Genomic DNA, 22,793 nt, shown 5'->3' on the forward strand with positions numbered 1-22,793 from the left:
GCAAGATGTCAGAGTAGTTCTAAACTTCGCCCTTTGTGTAAATGAATCTATCTCTGATCTTGCACCACACTTCTGTGATACTCTCTTTCCCTGATTCTAGTCTCAGGGCATTCTGGTGAAGCGCATGATGCAGCAACCATCTTATAAAACCTCTTAATAATTAGATACACAATCAGGAATATGTCTACATTAAATAACTGTAGTCATTTAACCTTCAATTCAACTTCAAATTTAAACTAAGTGAGAAAATCCACTTAGTATCTGTAGAGGGTTTTCTGCACGAAAGCAGGTTTAAATTCAACAGCAAAAGCATAGGACCTTTTGGTTCCACTGAGAATCACTGCACGTTCAATTTAGGGGAGAAATTTATTAAAGTTCTGCACTGCTTCATTATCAGAGAGAATAAATAAGAGACATAAAACATTTTCACAGAAACAAACAACTACACCACGCTGGGTCCAGCACACCCAGGTGATTCAGTATAATGAAACATACAAGATACATTTGAAAACACACAAATGCATAGAACAACCATTAATAAGCAGGGGAGTCAAAATTTACCACTAGTCTGTCAAGTTAGTTCTGAGATAAAGTCCACCATCTGTGTTCACATAGGAAATTCAGCTCACAGAGGACTTAGTCATAAAATACTCTCCACAATATAAAGTCGTATTTGACATTTGGCAACAACCAGACACTGTAAAACAGAGACACTGACAAAGAAGCTCTGCAGTGTTCCACATGGAAAAAGCAGAAACAGAAAGGCTAGCATTGGATCACAACCATGGGGCTTCCATTTGTATGGCTCTTTCTTTTAAGTGTTTATTGTCTTGTTGCCTACCTGAAGGCTTTACTAAATCTCAAATTACTGAAAGTTATTCTCTGGATTTATAGTTTCATGGTAGATCATGCTACCCATCGATGTTGTTGAAGCCGATAACCTGCCTTCCTTTGGGATGTGGCTGGGTGAGATCTTCAGAACAATTATCTACTAACTTCCACATGGGCTCAATGGGTCAAACGGCCTCCCCTCTTCTTAACTGGTCTTATGTTCTTAGACGTGCTGGATGAGTTAATCTGTGTTTCTGAACTGTACCTGTGTGCTTGTGTTTGTGTGCTCTGTAGTGGACTACCACCCAGTTCAAGATATAGTTCTGCTGGACAGGCTCCAGGCTGCTCCAACCATTCCTACTTTAGGATAGCAGATGGGTAACTGACTCCAATGAGAAGTTTTCCTTGCCCTTGATTCTTCTTATTAATAACTCCATGCAATTTAAATGGTGCATGTGAAAGAATACTGCAGAACATCGCCATTTTATTGGAAGGATTATTGGTATAGATGCCTTAATTAAAATCTGGTTAAAAATAAATAGGCAACCATAAAGATCTCACATGAGTCTCAGTTTTGAAATTGCAGGACTGAAATGTGTCTTAAACAGGCTCTGGGATTAGTTTGTCAACTGTGCTTAAGAAACTGCTCAGTGGCTGTGATGATGATTACAATCATAGTAATTCCTGCCATTTGTGTGGTGTCTTTCATCCCAAAAGATCCCAAAGTGCACGACATATAAGGGGAAACCACTTCACCCACCACGGAATACAACCCCCATTTAGGTCATGTGTGGCTGTCACTGTACACCCATACACGAGTGATCAGGTGGAGACGTGAGAAACTGCTTGTGCAAGACCAGAGAGAAACTGAGAGAGGGCAGTGGCGTTAGTATCACTATGATGTTACATACATGAAAAGCAAATGGACTTATTTGATAATGAATAAATTTATACTGTTTTACCCTGCAAATTATTTATCTGGAAATACCAAAAATAAGGGGCCCTATATATTTAACACTAAATTGCTTTCAGTTTTCTTGTCACAACACTGCAGTGGGTTATGAAGCACAGATAATGAACTATACCGAGTACAACAAAAGAAACTCTGCAAAAAATCCTTCAAATCAAATATATATGTCATTGTTTACTTTGATGGAGTTTTATCACTCTGTCGTGGTTTCCCTGTGCTTCAAAAGCCATGGCAGCAATATACTGTAACATGAAATGAATTTGCCTCTTTAGTGCAAATATGGCACTGATGGACTTCTGGGAGAGGAAAGGGTCTACAAATCTGAAATTTGTCGTGAAAGGTTCTCACTGTTTTTTAGTTCGTTTCCCGATGTTTGTTCAGATATGGATGCCACACGTGGAGTCTCACAAAGTCATTTCACTAATATCCCACGTTTCGGCAGGGACCAATATCATAGTTCCAGTAAAACTTGCTTGCAAACATAATGGAGGTGTGTGTTGGGGGTGGGGGAGCATTGCTGTTTAATGAACATCCGAAGGCAAGCAGACACCAGGTTAAAAGTCACTGTCCATCTCTGAAATGCACAAACTTCAGACCTCAGAGTAACATCTGTGTCCTTCAGCTTCATGTTAGTCGTCCAGATTTTAAACTGAGATTATATCAAAACATATACGTTAAAGCCTCTTGGCAATCTTTCATATCGTGGATAAACTCTCGCGGTAGGATAATAAAAAATTTAAAAGAATCTAGCTCCCATCCTAGACCGATCAGTCCTTTCTGTTTTTTTAAAGTTTCGGAATTGTTCAAAGTTCAGCTTGCGCAGAGTCTCAGAGAGGAAAAAAACAACAACAGACCTGAAACCCTTCGCTCTGCTTTTCTTCTAGTATGTTGGGACAAATTGCCCTTCTAACCCTGTAGATCTTCAGAAGAATGTCCAAAAATAACTTGAAAGACTAAACCAAGACCTCTGAGGCTTCATCAAAACTGGGTATGGTCCACCTCGTCCAGCCATGACGCCGGACTGGCAGGAAAGTCCGGATAGCCTCCACTGCTGCCAGTCGACAGGTCTGAGCTGGGTCCGTTACCACCTAATACACGCATGGCCTGCGTCATACCTGGTGCACCCTGGGCCATTATGGCCAAGCCAGAGTCTGGATACACCAGGCTGGAGATGAGAGGCTGGTGTCCAGGCAGGGCCTGAAGGGAGGTTGGAGACTGGGGCACGCCATAGGGACTGCTGGAACGGATGTCATGGTATTGGTCCTGGGCCTGGATCACGCCATGCTCTAGAGGGAACGGACCATGGGTCCCAGTCTGCCTGCCAATCGAAGAGGTGGTCTCGTTCAACCCGCTGTATATCCCATTGGAGTGGCTGACTTCTGACATGGATGGCTCATCTGAAATAGGGGAGAGAATCCATAATCAACCTACATGTTCTCTTCTAAAGCAGGGACAACATTTTCCTTTATGTGCAAGTTGTACGGTTGAAATATTAGTGGAGCTTTGCCCTTGCTCTTTTCTGGCGTAGAAAGCACTGTAATTTAATTTCAGTCGTTACTCATCATTCCCAGTTAGAATGATAAGCCTACCACAACTACCACAACTACAGGATACTCTCTCACATTTTTATAATGACTTCAGATTTTTTTTTTTGCTGCAAAAAGGTAGGAAGGTACTGTATGTAAATGGGTATATTCTAAGCCACCACTTTAAAAGATCTTTATTGACTTATCATGCATATAGGGGAAAAAATTCAGTTATCTAAATTTTGGTTCCATTTCTGAGACCTGAAAGACGATGGGAAGAACAAGAGCAGACAACAACATCTATGATAAAAGGAATGTCACAGGACATGAACAAGAAATATGATATATTCTCCAAATTGATGAATGTAACATGAATCAAATTCAGGTTTTGCTTTCCTTAAAGGCAAATACCATTATGGAGATGATTAGTGTCTTATTAAAATATTGGCAGTTCACTTTGTTTATTTTTTTGCTTGGAATTTGCATCAGTGTCCAGTAATATACTTTAATAAATTGTTCTAAAAACGTGTTCTTCTCAGCTGTACCTGTAAAGGAGACCTCAGCATCGCTATCCACCCCTTCCTCCTGTATGCTGTCCTTGTCCGATTTGGCACTTCCTCTGGATCTCTTCATGTTGCGGAAGTACTGGCCCCACCTCTGCCGGCCCGCGTCCTTTTTCAACCTCTTTTCTTTTGCTCTTCTGTTCTGGAACCACACCTTCATGGAGAACAGGGAATCAATGTAAACTACTATATCAAAAGATGTTTTATTATATAAATAGACGATGCTTCATCTTCAAACAGACTGCTTTCTCTCTGTGAATTGGAAAAATAATTATTCTTATTCTTATTCTTATTCTTATTCTTATTCTTATTCTTATTCTTATTCTTATTCTTATTGCCTGATGTAATTGTTTCTTTAGTATGTTCATTTGATTGCAGCAGCACAATTTGTTGTGGGTTAGCTTAGTTTCTCTTTTGCCCAGAGTTTTGATCATTTCTTGCACGGAAAGGCTGGATAGTAAAAGAAATGGACTTCTAAAAGATAGTGTGGTAAGAGATGCAAACATTCTGTTTTTTTTTTCTTTTGCTACCTTCTCCTTTTGCTCACCAACTACAATAAGATCCACCACTGACATTTCCACCACTAGTGTTTAAAAAGCCCCACAAAATACAATGAAATGTATTTCGTTTTGTTCATTTCCTTTTTAGCCTCAACACAATTTATATAGCTATTCTACTTTTTCTTCTCTGCTACTAAATGTAAGGTCTGCAATTCTGCATTAAAAACATACAATATATGTGGTATAAACATAAACATAAAAAGCCTCTTATGCCACAGTATTTAACAATGCCCGATTTCCCCTTTAGGAGCTGATCCAAGCATGATCACTTCTGGATTGAAAATGCATAACAATTATTTGATCATGTTATTTTTTTAATGACTAGAAATTCCGTGTTTTCAATCTGGATTCTAACTCTGTCTTTTCTAGCGAATATATAGACAAAACAACATTCGAGACCAGAATGTCAGGCTTACTGACATAGTAAATAGCCTTCAGAGGACAGAATCTAGCTGAACCAACGAAATCGGGATTAAAATACAACACAACAAATGCGTTTTTTGGCAATATCATTAAGGACATGCCGTGTAATTTGACAGAACCATTTACTTTTTTCTATTACAGGTGTGTCTACTAACACCTGTTGTTCAAACATTTAAATGTGTTACATCGCTATTGTAGATGGATCGCAAAATCTAACTGAAATGTTACATACAGTACGTCATACAACGTTTCCTCAATATGTTTCTATATTTTAATTTGTGTTTTTTTGAATTTGTTAGAAAAAAACAAAGAAATAAATTTCATTACAGGCAACTAAATGGCGACCGCCGTACAATATTTATTTTTGTTGCATTACTTTATATTATATTGACTGGTCTAATTAAATAATTGGTATGGACATCGATGTGCTTCAAAAGAAGAACAAGCAAACGTTTTGTCGTGATGCTAAAAACGTCTAAGGGCAAAGGTCTTTTCTCCCACGACAAGCGAACAACCTTGAGCAAATGGATCTTTTCTGCGATATTTTAGTGTCATGCGATTTAAAACACGCAGATGTCGTTCTCAAGATGCGACCTACTTTTCATTGTTACATGTTATAACTGTCCAAGGGTCTTATAAAACGCTTTTAATTGCATTTTAAATTCACTATATTCAGTTTAAGCTACAAATAGACTAAATCTAAACTTTATAGGGGGTTATATAATATATAAGGTTAGGAGAATTATTAAAAGCATACACACCCTACTCCCCCTTGCAGTAAGCAAAAGGAGATTTATTTGAAGTAATTATCTTTCAGAACGCAAAGCCTGCAAGTTGTCCTCAACCTGTGGAAACGGTATGTTATTTTCCAAGAGATGACCCTTTTCCCGCAATGTCGATTATAAGGCCCTGTCAGCCGATATTAAATTTCACTTTTTACTGCGTCGCGCTCTCCTGAAACCCATTCCCGTTTTTAAAGACAACAGTTCTGTGAAGCCATGTACTGTGTCTACCCGCAGCGCCACCTGAGTGAATTTAGTAAATTTGTTTTTTAATGTCACACGTTTATCGTTTACAATTGCACGTTCGGTATGCAATGAAGGGGACAGACATGCCTTTTCTGGTGGCTGTAAAATAAAATACAGCGGGAAGTCCTATTGTCCTTGCAAAAACAGCATATCCATAAAAAATATATATAGCAGCAGTCAGCCCCTGTATCTGGAGACAGCGCGAAAACTCCCACAAGTACATCCGTTAATGAGCTTCTCCCAACCTCGTTCTTATGACCCCTGACTTTCAAACGTGGTCTTCGTTTCACTCCGTAAATTAAGCCCATTATACCAGCCCTGCATGTGAAACACTCCGCACTGGTCCCAGTAATGTGCTCCTGTCTCACTGTAGCCTGGGTTTGAAACGTGCGTACGCTACCTGCACGACTCTCATATCCAGACCGGTCTCCGAAGACAACTGCTCCCTAACATGTCTGGCCGGTTTAGGAGAATTGTTGTAGGCGTTCTTCAGGGTTTCAAGCTGTTTGGCTGTGATGGTGGTACGTGGTCTCTTCGCAGTCGAATCTGCCTCTGGAAGAAATGAGGAATGATTGAGGTCAACGGTGTGGCGCGGATCTGGGCACAACTCCGCTCCATTCAGGACCAGCCATTTCTCCCGAACAATTGAGTTTCAGCTGAAAGTCGGTTTCTCCTTGCCGTCTCCTTGTAGTAGTAGACAAGTGTCTAGTAGACACCTAGAAAAGCCGAAACCTAACGGTACTGTTAGAAAAGTCATTTGTAAAATCAGTCCACTTATAATCCAGAACTGACAAAATGTAAATATACTGTACATGCAAACTGAAAGATCACGCCCAACGTGCACAGACATAAGAGACTAATTTAGAGCACATTGTTTTGTTGTGAATTTTGTATGAATTCGTTTTCTTTTAAAATCACCCATATTTCTGTTCTACTAAAATACATTGACTATTCCACTTTTTGCATGTACAGTATAACCAACAATACAATTTGAGACGTCTGAGTCGTTTAAAATATTGTCTGGACCCCAACCACTTATATATATACTGTATATAAATTAATTAATATATATTAATTTATAAATGTTAATTATAAATTGCTATTTATAAATACAGACAGGGAATAATTATATTATATTGCAGAAAACTAATAAAAGTAATGTGGTTAGAACACAATAATATAACGTAGTTGAAAACTCAAACCTTATGAATAATTTCTGGTATATCAACGAAATGTTTGAGTTTTAACAAGCATGCTGAGAGCGTCAATAAATTGGACGTTCTAAAAAACGGATATGAAATGGGGAAGAAAATAATTATTTCGATGCAGCAAAGACGCCTGTTTAAAAACGTTGTTGAAATGGGCCAGCAATATGTTGCTAGTCATCTTTATCGGTTTCTGCAAAAAGATGCGGCAATAAAGCTCTCGCCTGCTGTGGCTACTACACTGCTCATAACTAATGGCGCCCTCTTCATAAGAAAAAACAAACTTGTGTGTTTTCCTGAAAACTGTTATGATAATTCATCAAATTGAGTTAATCAAGTGCACACGAGCGCTGTAAATTCACACAGGCGCTAAATGTACTTTTGTAGACTGTGCCCAGCGTGTCGCACAAATTCATCCGCTGACAATGTCTGGCCAATGTTACTTTTGGACTAATAAAGTAAATTGATTTAATTTGACTATTTTATAATAACGAATTCCCTCATATACGTTTATGACACTGAGGGAAAAACGAGATTTCATCCTGTTCTTCCTATTCTTTACTAAAGCAAAAACAAACAAAAGAAATGAAAACCAACACAATGTTATCGCTGCCAGCAGTCTTTTCGTAAAATTCAGATTTTTTTTGGACAATATGCTCATGTTAGTCAATACATTGGGGGAAAAAAAAACACTTTATTTCTCAAATGATACGGTATATCTCTAAGGCTTAGTGCGCATATTTCAATTACAGTTGACATCTCCAATGTGCTACACGACTGTTGTTCTGTAGTTTTCAGTAGAACACATTTACTTGTACAAAGTTCTAAATGGATACATACGCACGCACAGATAAATACATAGGTAAAAACGGACCCGAGTTAGTATTCATTTGTCCTTCTCTTATACTGATGATTTGTCATTGCAATTTGTTTTTACCCTACGACTAATTGTTTACGTCATTCTAAAGACTGACTTTATAAGCGAAGTAGAATTGGAGGCTCGGCCCTGCTTTCTAGCTCTGTGAAAAGGACAGACCTAATCAGGCAGTCGGAACAATTTTATATCGCCGACGGTTCATCAGCGAAGCAATTATCAGCTTTACAGTCAGCAAGAAAATGTAAAACTGCTTTATATAAGCTAATGGCGATTCTATATCTTTTGAAGAAGCTTGCTGAAGCGCACGATATAGCCGGCCCACAGTTTAATCAGCTGTGCATTGTGCTGACTCTCAGCCCTGCCAAGTGAAGTGATATTAGGTATTCGGCGGGGGATGCCCATTTCTCTTTCTCGACTGCACTTGGATTTGCAGTACATATAAGGCGCACTGTCGATTCCTGGGCTGCGTTATAAGTGCAGGTGGGTCAAATGTTTATGCATGACCTGTTGACCTCCGGGATGAAGTTCACCGTTCAAAGCGGCTGTTTAATGAAAGGTTATTGAGTAAAAATAGAGAACGCATCGGCGATCTCAACACCGAGACTAATCCTTCATTTCTATTAATTATATAAATTGCAAGATGTACACAGTGATCCAATGCGCACAGATAGAAGGGGAGGGATTTTCTCTGGTTTCAGGGGGAAAAAAAAACAGATATGAAGTATTAACTAGAATGCTTGATTTGAATTATTCCAATTTAACTACAGCATCAATTGTGTGTATAATGTACTGTATATATAATGAAAGTGCCTTTGTGGAAGAAGTATGTATGAAGATACAGTAGTGCTTTATGGGTAGGAACTCTGCAGCCAGGCAATGAATATAATTCAGTCAGATTCCTCTTGGAAATCATGAGCATCTTTAACATTAAACAATGTTGTTGCTTTGGCAACGCCACTGTAATATTGATAAGGTTTCTCATCTTCTCTTGAAAATACGTAGAGTATTATATAAACAACAACAACAGCAAAGGCAGCAGCAGCAGTACTAATAATAATAAAAGTGCCAACCGTGCTATTATTAATATAATCTAACTGTTTAAACGTTGTATAAAATCTAAAATAAAACAACATCCCCCCCAAACAGGAAATGCCCTTTTATTTGTGATAAGAGGAACATAATTTTTTAATTTCCTTATTTTTTACCGGAAAACATCCCTTTGGTTAAATCCCTTTACGTGATGATGGTAATATGATATTATGAGGAACGAAAATACCCGTGAAACATCTGTTACGCAAAACAGTTGTTTTGCTCCTGAAGAGAGGACCTCTTACTAATTATTCGACAGAAGTGGTTCATGTCTCTGAGATGATTCCGTCAAATCTAATAATTATTTTAGAAACACTGTGTAGAGAAACAACAATGAAATGCAGTGTATCGTTGGGATATGACAGTTTAACAATGCTAATGACTTAGGACAGGACCAATACCTGATAGTAAGAAATGGGAAAAATGTCCAAATAACGTTGTTGACAAATTTTATCATCTTTCCTGCTCTATTTTTACGAGCTCGGTTTTGGCATATAAACAAAGACAGTGGCTTGTCTTTTTTGGCTTTAACTCATAAAACTATACAGTAGCCATACACAACCAGGGAGGTAGTACAAATTTCAAAACCTAGTAAAAATAGTGAAGTACCATTTAAACAGGGGATACTGTATATCCAACGGCTGTTTATGGGCAGACAAACGTCACACTGTGTGCGCGGAGCTCAAGACATGACTTACCCTGAGATTCATCGCCCGTAGTTAATTTCCAAATGTATTTAGCGGCACATTGACAATGATCAAAGCATCAGTGTGCCGATGGGTTTTAAATGAAAGCACTGCTTTTAAAAATTGTACACCATACATTAAACGCCTACTGTAAGATAGCTGCACTCCAGCAATAAGCTGTAACCGTAAGCTATTTTCCGAACGCTGTTTGGAGCAGTGCACGGCGTAAATGCAGTTAAGTGCACCAAAGAGTAATGAATAGGCAACTATTATACGCGTCGAAAATTACATCTTATCATCCATTAAATGTGCAAATTACCTTCACACCCAAACTAATAATTACAAACTGTAAAATGCCCAGGTTCCATGTGTCACAAAAGCCATTAGAAGGCACAGAATCTTCAATGTGTACCGGTGATTGCAGTAGGAAAAATATTCCCCTTCTCCATGTCTATTGGCAACCACAGACATGTGACAGAAGGGAAGTACAACACTTATCAGACACAGCCAGGGTCACTGAAATATCCGAAATATCCATGAAACTGATCTATCATATCACACCATTATTGACTACACTCTTCAACACTCACCAGAAATATGCATTGAGGATATATGAGTACAAATTGCTTTGTCGAGCGGTGCAATATACTGTATCACACTATAATACATTATATACGGGCTTTGTTTTCTTTCATTTTAAGGAAGCAGCGCAAATATATCCAAAGGACGATTTAGGTCTGATGTAAATGTGTTACATGGTCTGCTGTGAATTAATACGATGTTGCATTTACTTTGGAGTGATAATATTTTAGATTGCAAACAAGCTCTTTCTAATATTACATAATAATATAAATAAAACTACTTATCCACATACGGTCACTGCTCACTCAGAGCTGTTGACCTAAATGTTAGTCAATGTGAAAAATTATGTGAATAAGAAGACCATTTCCTCCTTGGGGTCAATCACATACATTAATGAACATGTATTATCACATGTATTAATCACAGGTTTCGATTAAACGAAAGCAAGGCTCATGAAAAGCACAACGCGCTGGTGTTGCCCTGTTCATGAAGAAGCACTTGTGGCCTTTCGGTGAACCACTCACAGTATGTAACCGATTGCTTTAAAAGAGCGAATACAGGGTTTTGGAAAGGAAACATCGTATTTGTATTTCGTGCTGAAGTTTGTGATGCGTTAATGTTACGCGTTTCATTTGTAGACACTCTGCGATATTCCAATTTCTATCTCTTCCCCACGTCGCTTAAACATTATCTTTTGAATATGATAAAATACAAAGTCAATTTCAGTTTCGCCTCACACTGCTGAGTACCTCTAGTGGACTCTACAAATAATAAGACAGAATAATATGCACCACGGCCTCTAATTTGTAACTTCTCAGCAAATATTTCGTTTTTTTTCACTGCCGGATTTTTGTTTCAATTACGCTCTTACTTTTCTCAATTGGACCTTTAAAAGGATTAGTAATTTGCAGATTTTTTAAACAAACGCTGTTTTAGCTGAAGCTGCGGATTGCAAGGTACTTAATGATTTTTTATTGACGTATAGATATCCTAACGGTTTCAAACTGAAAGCAGCTAAAGAACAAAATAGCAGATCATTCCTTTTTGCATTTCGATGTCCTCAGGCAGCTCTGCACCGATATTGATTGTGAGTAATACAGCGGTGTGACTGTATGTTGATGGTATTGAAAGAGCGCCGGCCTCTCACCTCTCTGTTTAGCGGTTTCATAGTCGGCCTTGCACACTAGCCGACTATCCTCCATTAGGTAGTATTCGTCACCGGTGGCGAGCTGTCTCTTGCACACTATACAGGCGAAGCAGTGGAGATGATAGACAAAGTCCTGCGCCCTTCGTACGACCTGAGTCGGCGGAATACCTTGTTGGCAGGCGGCACATTTAGTCCCAAATCTCCTTTTAGAAATAACAATAAAAATAAGGATATACCCAGGTCATATACCACGTTGCTGTTATTAGAGGTGAATCCTGGAAAAACGAAGTCAGTTATCTAAATATTATTATATCCATCTTCAAACTGCTTCTTCCAATTCAGGGTCGCGGGGGAGCCGGAGCCTATCCCGGCAAGCAACGAACACAAGGCAGGGTACACCCTGGACGGGACACCAGTCCATCACAGGGCCAATCTTCCTAGATGCCAATTAACCTATCAGCGTGAGGGGAAATAATAATAATAATAATAATAATAATAATAATAATAATAATAATAATAATAATAATAATAATAATAATAATCTGCATTTCAGAAAAAAACATTCCAACTACATTAGTAATTTACATTATTTACAAATCATAAGTGCAGAGGTGAGGAGATATTATGACGCCATGAGGGTATCCCAGAAACTTTCTCCCTCTTTTAAAATATAATAAACCAACATCTGTAGAGACATCCAGCAGAGTGCTATCTTGCCGAACAAAATACTCGTTAAGTAACTTTAAAATACGAGTTTATTAAATGTATGCACTACTTTCTAATTAAATCATCTCGACCAGAATACACATTTCTTCTAAAATGTGAACAAAAAGTGATAGCCTTTTTCTAAATCGTGAATTTACGGTACATTTTTTGCGCTTTTTATATACTGATCTGTTGAAGGGACACTTAAACAGTGCTCAGTCGACAGAATGAATGTATCAGGCGCGCGAGAAGCAGTCGGAGAAGCTGCTGTTGTAGATCGAAAAACACTCACTTGAAGAAGTCTTCTTTGCAGTAGACGCTCTCGCCTCTGCTAAAACACTTATCCGCCAGCTGCGTTTGGCAATCGCTGCATTTCAAGCACTTGCTGTGCCAATGTCTGTCCAGTACTTTTAGAATGAAGCGGTCCACAATGTGCTGATTGCAGCCCGCACACACTGGGATCTCTGTAAGAAAACAAAGCAACGCACATTCAGTTTAGCCATCTCGTTTTACTCGTTGATGAGCACAAACGGCTTCGTTTAAGTTTCCATTTTAAAGGTTAATTGGTATCTGAAGTGTCCTGTTTGCGTTTGCCCTGTACTGGACTGGAATAGTCCCGTCTGCGCCCTGTGCCTGCCGGATTAGGCTGCAGTTTGCTGCAAATCACTATAAAGTAAACGAGCTCTGGGTAACGAGAAATTAAAGTGCCGTTTTACGTATTCATGTTATCCTTTCTGCCTCGTTAAAAATTCTAAACTATCTCACCTAGAATTAAAATCTCATAAAAACATAAAAAAATCATAACATCTCCAGTTACTAAATACAGTACATATTGTAAAAAAAAACTAAGGTTGATTGCATAAAAACACCATAACTCATATACCTTCAGGACGTTAGTGAAAGAAAAACAAAATATTTTTACTGCATTTCGGATTTTCACAACTAAAACAATACAGATTTTTTTTTATCGGTATCTGTTAGATGATAATTGTTAACAATGAAATACAAATACGTGCACTTGCAGAACTGATATATGCCGCATGTACTGTCATTTTAAAATACAGAATTGCGGGGTATCTATGACAACTACTGCTAGTCGGTAGTACAGTAGTACTACCTGAAATACAGTCTTTCTTATTATTAGTATTTACAATATTATATCGTATATATTAAAACAAGAATAGTAAGGTTTGCAATAAGTGAACAAACTGTTTAAACACAATACACCATATTCATCACATCCACATCCACATTGAAAAAATAGGAATTCTTGGTGTGTATCTAAAGGTTTTCCATACATTGAAAATATGTGACTGTTAATTTTTGGCCAAAATGCTTTTTCATGCGTTCACCTGTAACTGGAAACCTGTGGTGCTTGTGTGGGAAGTATTCGTTTTAGTACAGGTGATACATGGTTGAACGTCTTACAGTACTGTATATATTAGTATACTATTACTGTTGTTTATATAACATCGGGAACAATTATTGACTCGAATTTATAATGTAAATACAAAACTTTAAATCACTGCAAAGCCATGTAATACATTTTAAGTAATACGTGTGTTTGTTTATAATACAATTCTTGTTTTTGTTTTTATTGGTGGTAGTATAAGTAGTGGCAGTTGCTTTTGTTGTTGTTGCTGCTATTGTTGCAGAAGTAGTTGTAGAAGTAAATACGAAACACCCACAAAACTGAAACTTAGATGTCCAGAGCCGGATTAGTACAGATAATACAGATACATCAGTTTAGATCAATAGAGATCGAGTTCATTTCGTTTTCAAATACTGGTTCTGCGAATTACTTCAAAAACAAAGACTTGCCCACTACTGCGAGATTCCAAGGAAGGCAACCCATACTGGTCTACAAGAGTTTCAGAACATGTGTCAAGACCGGACACACAGCGCTTTCTCCGACACCCTACAACCAGACAAAACCACCACCCCTTTCCGCCGTTCTACAATTCCGACACAAATAAATCACCAGGAATATTTGCGAATCGCGATGTATCAATCACAACACGCTGTGGTATAATCTCTTAATTTAATGTCAACATCTACTCCCCCCAAAAAATCAATGTCACACGGAACACCCACCCCCCCCTTCTCCCCTCCCACTTCTGCCCCAATTAGTCCGACTCTCTTGAGCAGACTCTTAAGAACATGGCTCTTACTCTGCATAGTGACCAGCGGCAGGTGATCTGAAATCCTGAAATCCAAGCAATCGTGACTCTAGAGCCGCTCTCCTCTCCTGATTATAAGATGGCCCGAGTCTCCATTAATTCCTGTGCCGGAAGACCACCCCTTCGAGGCCAATTGTAAAATGGCGCGATCTTCTTCCTCCACATGCACGCTTCCAGGCTGCCCAAGAACTTGAGGATCAAGCACGGTCGTGCTTTTAGTGCCTTCTGGAACCGAACCAGACAAATCCCCACACGACTGAAGAGCCTATAATGACTTAAGTCAGCAGTTCCTCGGCCAATCATTATCGGCCAAAGCCTGCCGCTTGCTTATATTTTACATTTCATCTCCATAGAATAGGCGTGTAGGATAGAACAAGGAAGTACAAGGTGCTTGATCTGTTGTTTAAACAATCTTATTTCGTGAAACTTAAAAACCCAGGTAATAAGCGACTTTATTCTGCTGAACACCCCTGGGTGAATTATGCTGTTCCAGGAAATAATAATAACCATCCATCCGCTTCCTAATCTGTAGCATCTATTTTTATTTTTAAAGAGGCTCTACATGGAATAATACCCATTTTACATTTAAATTCAAGTATATATATAATTTTGAAAAAAAGTAGGATGTGCATCCTAAAAACGGAAGAGACCTGCGTATTTCAGACGTTTTTATCTGAAAACATGTATTATATATATGTTACATATATTGTTGCTGCAAAGACACGCATATTGTGTTGCATGTTGTTGAATCATGTTGAAAACATTCGCCCAAGCTTTTCAGTTCACTTCAGACTTTTCAGTGCAGGTTTCTGCATGTGTTTTAAGCTTAAAAACAGCTGTAACATCATGAGCTCTTCTATAAAACAAAATTCATTTGTTTTTTTTTATTATTGGAAACAGTTTCTCCACAGGACACAGACTATAAAAATATTAAAATAGAGCAATGAATTAAATATAATGTCACTTTGTGCAATAGACACAATAAGATATTTCTGCTTTGCTCGATCACTGCTACTGTTAATACCAACACTATCGCGACTCTTACTGTTTTTGTTATGCAATAGCCCAAATGTATAGAGCATGACAGGTTTTTAAGGTTCTAGATTATTAAAATTAATGCAAACGTCAAATAACCCAAATCTCTTGTAGACGTACTCTTCACGTTATAACTCACGTTACATATACTTTGTGTCAAACCTAATGGATGTTACTGTAGCACTTCTTCGACAATTTATAATGTTAGAATGGCGTTTGGTTGTTTCAAACAACGACTTGGCCTGTGGATCTCTTAAGACTAGCCGCAGGGCGCCATGCAGGAGCAGCCTACAGGTATTACCTGTAAATAATTGATTAATGAACTCGGGCCGCAGCTCTTCGTCTAATGAAGGAATGGTTCTCCTTTTGTTCGTTTTGTGGGCCTTCAATAAAAAATGAATGCGAAGTTTTCTGTGGCAGCCCTATCGACCCAGCTACAAATAGCTACTAAAGCCACGTCATGAACAGGTGCCGTGAGCTCTTATAATTTATTCAGAGCACCTTGTAAAACTAGAATATAATGTTCGAAACTCACGAAAGAAAGTTTTAAACATCACTCAATGTTACGTATGTTGAATGAAGCAGACATGAGCTCTTACTATGTGTTTCCAACATGCGCGTGTACAATTGTGTGCTTAAGCGGTTTTAATTTTTTTGGGTGTGTTTATTTACTTGGAATGTGTTTGTGTTTATTTACTTAAACGGTCAAACACAAACAGTAATAAACCTTTGAAAATCAGACGTCATGTCCCTTGATCAATCCACTTATGTTCACATGGTCGTGCTTGAACTCAACGGGTATATATCCTATTAAATTGACTGAAGAAACACACCCTTGTTCATGCAATGTCAGTGGGTAGTTGTGGGTTATCAGCTGAAAAGACTGAAAATCATTTTTAAGCAAGCAGCAGAAGTACAAGAATAAAAAGATGAGACATATGTCAATTCGCAGATCTACCATCCTTGTCCCTAATCCTGCGCCTTTCAATCTTATCCGTAATCCAGTGTATAGCAGAGATAAGAGAGCGAAGAGTATTAGAGGCAAGGAAATCTGTAGAAGAATCATCAGACACGCAGTGTAGGTACCCATCGAGTAAAACGGAGCTCACTCGGGTGATGGTACTGTAGATAACGACGTTAGTGTACTTAGACTGCAGCATCCACTGTTAATAAAAAGTCCCATTGCAATTTGTAATGTAAACTGATCAATAACTACTCAGATGATAACAATTGCAGACACGCATCCTTTACAAATTTACTTCAAGAAACACTAAATATGTACTGTATATGAAGCATTTTACTTAAATAACAACAAAGTGAAGGCATCCAAAACACTGGGTTTCGTAACCATCCGTGAGAGAATATAATCTAGAAGAGTTAGAGTTTTTTTTTTAATTCTACGGAAGCGCCTCCAAATCTGTTATAGTTTGGTATGTATGCATATATTCCCATCACCAAAGAAACAAGATTCGAACACGTTCACTTTTCGGGCTTGGCATCTTTTGTAAGAAAAGAGGTTTTCTGACATTTCATCCTGCGAAGAGCCTCGGACTATTTTCAAACAAATCACTGTCTTATTATATACCTTTACGTAGTTCTTCGTTCTGTGCTAACAAGGCAAACAGCATATCCGTATTACCGGGGGCTTCTTTTGGAGCGTTCAAGTCGTTAAGCACATCCATTTCGCATTATATCCACTTCCAGGGCAGAAACAAAAAAAAAAATCAGGGCCAGTTGAGAAGAAGAATTAAAAAAAAAACTTCTGTGGTGTCTTCTAGCTTCACATTAATGTGTGATTCACAACGGCGCGCCAGACGTTCTGGAAACGCGAAGGGCTCCGAGCTGTGGAGCGTTTTGGTGCTTCGAGTACAGAAACCCGAGTGCGCAGGAGCGGAGAGCGCCGCCTGGTTGCCCTAGAGACCGGGCAGTGAGGGCGAGGCGGTGCAGGTGTACTGTTATCACCTTGAGCGCTCCCAGACGACTCTCGGGAGCACATTTGGCAAAAATGCAACTAGTATGATGCCGGGAATACTGTTATGGTTAAGCGAATAGTTTAATAACGGGTCACCAAGCGATTTTTCCCAGTAAGAAGATACACAGAAACCTAGGTATTTAAAAAAAAATTCGCGTGTTCTAATGTTGACTCCTGTGTTAAAGTCTTTTAAACAACTTGAGACTTCGTTATTCTTTAACGCTCACTTACAAGTAGGGTGTTTCACTAACAAAAAAAAAACCCTTTATTTAGGCTGCATAAAGATTAGGCAAAAATACAGTCATTGAATATATTTCTCTGATTTTATAATAGACTCGTTATCACGGATCAAAAACACATAACGCAAATAAAAACCAGATTGAAAGGCATGCACCCGTGGACGGTTAGGAGCTGTATAACGTTAAATAAAACTATTAAAATATTTTAAAATATACGGTTCTCCGGGGGAAAAAAAAGCCAGCAGGATCTTAGGGTTAGTAGTAGCAGAAAGATCTTGATAACTATTGTAGGGTTTAGAATATGAATCGAAAATATTATTACACTTTTGATTCGTTGACTTAAAAAGTAAATTTCCCTTAATTTAATTTCAGTTTCTAATGTTCGCGTTTTTAAAATCGCAATAGTTCCTCCAAAACACTTCTAAAGTTTTAGTTTGTGCCCCAAGCACTACTCCTACAGGTAAATGAGATTTGTGTCAGACTACTGTACGTTATGGTAACAATAAAATATCTACTTATATTGACAAGTAATTCATTTTAATTGTAGTTACCCACAAGGTAGTATAAATTCGGTGCTTTTCAGAGTAGCTCAGAGTGCCGCTCTGTAAATAAACACCTTTCTTCTGTACCAAAATTACTTTTTCCGTCTTCTATTATCTGTACCAAATTACTTTTTCCGTTGAACTGGGTCCAGGATTTATATAACTCTTTGAGGATAATTAAGCTAAATGTGACAAGTAAGTAATTTTAAAACATCTAAATCCTTTAGTATTTCAGTAAACACGAGAAGCCGAAGACCCATATCACAAATAATGCGGAGCTGTCTTGGAATGCAAAAAAAAGTATGTAGTGCTACACCCGAGTACACACAAACATCTCAGGACGTTCAAAAATCGAAATGCTTTAAAACGAACGCTGTGTGTACATTTAATATGGAGGAGAAATATAATTTTCAAAATGTACCTGCTGATAAGCCGCCGTTATTCCGTTAAAATGTCTTTAATATCTGTTAATTGATCAAAAAAAGTCATTTGACAAAAAGGGAATGATGTACAGTATACATTATTAAAGCGTCGCTTTTAAATTCTCATTCCATTTTTAAATTCATTTTAGAAATATACACGAGGCAATATCGTTATTATTTGATTACTACCGATCTATTTCATCCAAAAAATAATGGGATGAACATTGTTCTTCGCCATGCATTTTAGAAAACCGAATTTTTGTCAAGTCCGTATATGCTTGAGGTGTTATTGGGTCTGGGGATAACTGTAGCGCTCTTCCACATGTCCTTATGTTTGCTGAGGTACATTTTTTTTTTTACATTGAAAGATACAGCTCTGTTTTAATCACTTTTCCAAAGAGCAAGAGACCAGATATGTAGGATTAACTAGTCTTCAGAAAAGTCCTATATTTAAATACTTGTTTTCTTTCCAGATCGCAACGAAAATACAGTATAGATCAATATATATATATATTTGAATAACTTAAGAAAGGCGAAAGCAGTAATCATCAGAAACATTCTACACGCTTGCAGATTCTAGTCGAGGGATTCTTGCCGAGTGATTTTGCCGAGTGATATAGGCATACATTATTTAAATTGTTCGTGAGGTAAGAAACTTCATTCTTAATAAAAAGGCGTATTCCGTATCAAAGTCTTCATGTTACAAACATTGCGAGGCAATACACAATAGCAATTGTGTCTAGAAACAAAGATCAAGAAATAAAAGGCGCTCACGACAGGCGTCACAAGAGCAGCAGCCAGAACAGGTCGCATTTGTAGGATCGGTAAATACTGTAGGTTTTAGTAAGAGAAGTCGTGAGGGTCAGAATGAAGGCGCGTCGCTAGGTCTACAGTATGCAATGACTTCTCAAAGACAACTGTTTGCTTTGGGAAAGATGGGCCGCTCAATAAAATGTTAAGCGAGGCAACACCCAGATAAATTTTATTGACACTGATCCTTAGTGCAAAAGGGCGCCTTGGGAAATCAGGCGTAGTGGTACCGCTGCCGGGTTCTCTGATGAATTCAGAATCAATGCCCCATTTGCCTGCGTTTTCAGAGCAGGCGAAACACATTTTGGTGAAAGGTGCGTAATGTTTCAATGTTCTTCCTTACTTTTAAGCTTTAATAATATTTTTTTATGCGTTATTGATCGGGCACTTTTGAGTGGCCGGGCGACAGAAGCGCAATAAAATGAGCGGCGCCTATGGCCTTGAAAAAAAAGTGAGGGACATCCACAGAGAAACTGCTGGGTCTTAACGGGCTTTTCACAAATTGACTCATCAGGCGGAAACTGTTCATTTTCCATTTTTATCCTATTAGCTCAAGCAATATCTATATCTGGATACTGAATATTGTAAATTACTATTTTACGTTACTTTGAACTAGAAAATCGAATTGAAACACGGAGGTCTGTATACTACGTTTCCTGTATAAATACAGTATATCATGTTATCATGATTTTAAGAAATTAATATTTTCAAATAATTCTCACCTATATTATCAATCGGTTGTTGTTGCTGTCATAATTCACCTTGAGTTCATTAAGACCACTGTGAACCGTGGGTAAATAAACCAATATATACCAAGCTGCAAGTTAGTGCTCCAGGGTTGATGATGTTAAATAATGAATGACTAATGTTCTTGAATTAACTGCCTGTTGGAAAACTACAATCATCTTCGATTTAACAAAGCGGTAAGCGAATCATAGTCCACCGCAGGACGTCCTCCAGTTTGGAAACTGAGTTTAAAAGACATTTTAATGGTTTGATGCAAAAATGAATATTTCAATGCACTGAAATGATTACCAGGACCCAGCAATGAGTACTAAAATCGATTTGGGTTAATAGTTTGAATGTATCTAAGTTGTATTTAAGTCAATATTAAATTTGTTGCTCGAAAAAAGAATGGAAATTGTATACTATTACTGTTTAACACTTTTCATGGTGCTTTGCGTTCAGGAACACCGTTACTTATTGAAGTGTATTTGTTTCCTACCACTAAAAGACAGCGCTTTACCAGAGAACCTTTAAATTGCTTTTACAATTCCTCCCAATTCATTTCGGATTGCAAGTACCTACTGTATGTACATTAGCAGGAATGTTTTATTTTTTTAACATGCCTGCTAATGTACATACAACATATAACATGCTTTTCACCCCTGCATTCTCGGTGACTGTTTGTGACCGATCCACGGGGACGTCCTTTATGTTCAAATATCTCAGGTGCAGCACCTGTCGTGAGAAGACGAGATCTGGAAGTTTTGCAATGAAGTGTGTGGTGCACATCTCAGGGCAGGCAGGCTGTTGCGCTGTGGTCCCGCCGGAGTGCAGTCTTACTCCGGGGGCCCGGAGTGTACCGGTGGTCTCACAATAGCGATGAATAATGGTGTGAAATGACAGCACGCGCTTAACATCTGTTCATATCATTTACTAACAATGCAGCTCATTACATATTCATAACGTCCGCTACAAACTGGGCAAGAAAGAAAAGAAAACGTAGCTGCCCCTCTGTCGGACCAATGCGTCTCGTTAGCAAGTCGTAAACCGCTTGGTCTTTTGCTTTCATCGCTTTTAAAATAATTCGACATCTACCGTACCAGTATTTAAAGAAATTATAACCTTAAGCAATGAGACCTTTTTGCCATTGTGAAATCTAAAGAAATAATTGAAGTGTCTAGACATTATTACAACATTTTTTTTTTCCCATTAGACTAGTAAAATGGCTTCATATATAAATCACATGAAACACATTATTTTCACCGTGGTGCACTTCAGAGACTACCATTTAAAACAAGTTGACCAGATAGTTTCAAGAAGGCTGTGTTTATACGGCACTAAAATTAATCCCTATAAAGACTGTTAGTTGTCGTAATGCACTTCAGATACTACCGTTTAAAATAAGTTGTGTTTATATGGCTTTGAAATTAATCCCTATAAAGACTATTCGATGTAGGGAGTGTAACAGGTACTGTTCCACAGCGAATTATGCCCAGCAGACGAACATAAGGTAGTTAAAGAGCGTGAAATCAGCAATTAGACACTCAAAGTAAAGGAAGCAACGGTTAACAGGACTCAAGCACAATTCAAAAGCAATGTCAAACCTAAGAAATAAAATAATATTTCTTACCTTGGCTGGAATTGTATCTGGATAAATTACTGTGATTCTGACAGCTTGATCCCGAGTGTTCAAGCAACATGTTTAGTCGAAGTGGCAAGGTTTTAAATGGAAATTAATGCATACGGAAGGTGTTCTGTGATCAACCGTAAAAGGTATTTTGAAACAAAAGGCACGTCTTGTAGGAGAAAAAAGACTAACGCGCCTTTTATACACTAACTGTAAAAAAAAAAACACAACCAAACAAAACAAACTGTAGCGCTAATTTTCAAAGCGGCTTCGCGGGCGATAACGAAAAGGAAAGGCAGGGTTTGCCTCAGATTTTTCGAATCGGCGAATTAAAATCAGTGTACACAACAGACGTCAAAGTCGCCGCTTCCTGGTGAGATGTCAACTTTTAGAAAGCTACAGTGTAACTAGCTGTTTTGTTCCGTGGGTGAAGACGGGGATTCCTACAGCGACAATTAATACCGTCAGCTGACCTAGAGTTGCTAGGAGTACCGGTCTTTAACATAACAAAAGCGGCGAGCGGGGATGCGGCGCTGTTGACATTTTGCCCTGTCCGTGGTGCTGAAGGGGAGTAGCTAGACGCGATGCCGGAGGCGTGTTTATGCTGTTTTGTTCCCTGCCGTGCCCCAATACATATAATATACACGTGTCTGTCTTTCACCGTACACAATAGGATACTAGGCAGCCCGCGTCCAGACATTGTAGTCATGAGAAAAAGGAAAAAAAAAATCGTTTAACACCCCCGTTCTCCTTTTGTTCCCTATAACAAAAGTAAAATTTGCCACCGAGTTGGGGGGGGGGGGTTGGGTGGATGGAGGGGGGAGAGTAAAAATGAAGCTTATTTGTGGAAGTAACTGCTACAAAGATTTTAAAGAAAGACGTTTAGTTTTTTACCTAATATCAGAATCTTTCAGGACCGAAATGTTCTGTCCTCTTATCAGTTAAAAGATTACATGGATTCAAAACAAAACCGCCATGGATTTTGATGACGCATTAATGTATATATATTAATGCTTAAACTAGTAAACATCGTGCTATTATACAGTAA

At 38.3% G+C, this 22,793-nt stretch overlaps 1 protein-coding gene across 3 annotated transcripts; it reads right to left on the reverse strand.

Annotated features, from left to right (window-relative positions):
• Positions 1-347: 347 nt before the first annotated feature.
• Positions 348-22,384, reverse strand: lhx3 (LIM homeobox 3). 3 transcript variants are annotated; one of them, XM_088614911.1, is made up of 6 exons: positions 21,749-22,384; positions 12,485-12,656; positions 11,488-11,690; positions 6,302-6,453; positions 3,873-4,044; positions 348-3,198 (listed from the first exon to the last, which is right to left on the reverse strand). In XM_088614911.1, the coding sequence occupies exons 1-6, from the start codon at positions 21,816-21,818 to the stop codon at positions 2,780-2,782; spliced, it is 1,188 nt and encodes a 395-aa protein (XP_088471037.1). In that variant the 5' UTR covers positions 21,819-22,384; the 3' UTR covers positions 348-2,779. The 3 variants fall into 3 exon arrangements, with proteins under 3 accessions (XP_088471037.1, XP_088471040.1, XP_088471039.1); XM_088614914.1 differs by lacking the exon at positions 21,749-22,384 and adding an exon at positions 16,993-17,221; XM_088614913.1 differs by lacking the exon at positions 21,749-22,384 and adding an exon at positions 14,364-14,573.
• Positions 22,385-22,793: the final 409 nt, after the last annotated feature.

The sequence above is a fragment of the Lepisosteus platostomus genome, chromosome 21, assembly GCF_059453375.1.
Source record: "Lepisosteus platostomus isolate fLepPlt1 chromosome 21, fLepPlt1.hap1, whole genome shotgun sequence".
Lineage (NCBI taxonomy): Eukaryota > Metazoa > Chordata > Actinopteri > Semionotiformes > Lepisosteidae > Lepisosteus > Lepisosteus platostomus.

Bases quoted from the DNA above. Each gene is read 5' to 3' on its own strand.
- lhx3 (XM_088614914.1), bottom strand. From the start codon at position 17,089: ATGGATGTGCTTAACGACTTGAACGCTCCAAAAGAAGCCCCCGGTAAT. The intron at 12,657-16,992 runs GTATATAATAAG...GTTTTCTTACAG, and splicing joins GAACGAAGAACTACGTAAAG to AGATCCCAGTGTGTGCGGGC. The intron at 4,045-6,301 runs GTAGCGTACGCA...TTCTCCATGAAG, and splicing joins TGGATATGAGAGTCGTGCAG to GTGTGGTTCCAGAACAGAAG.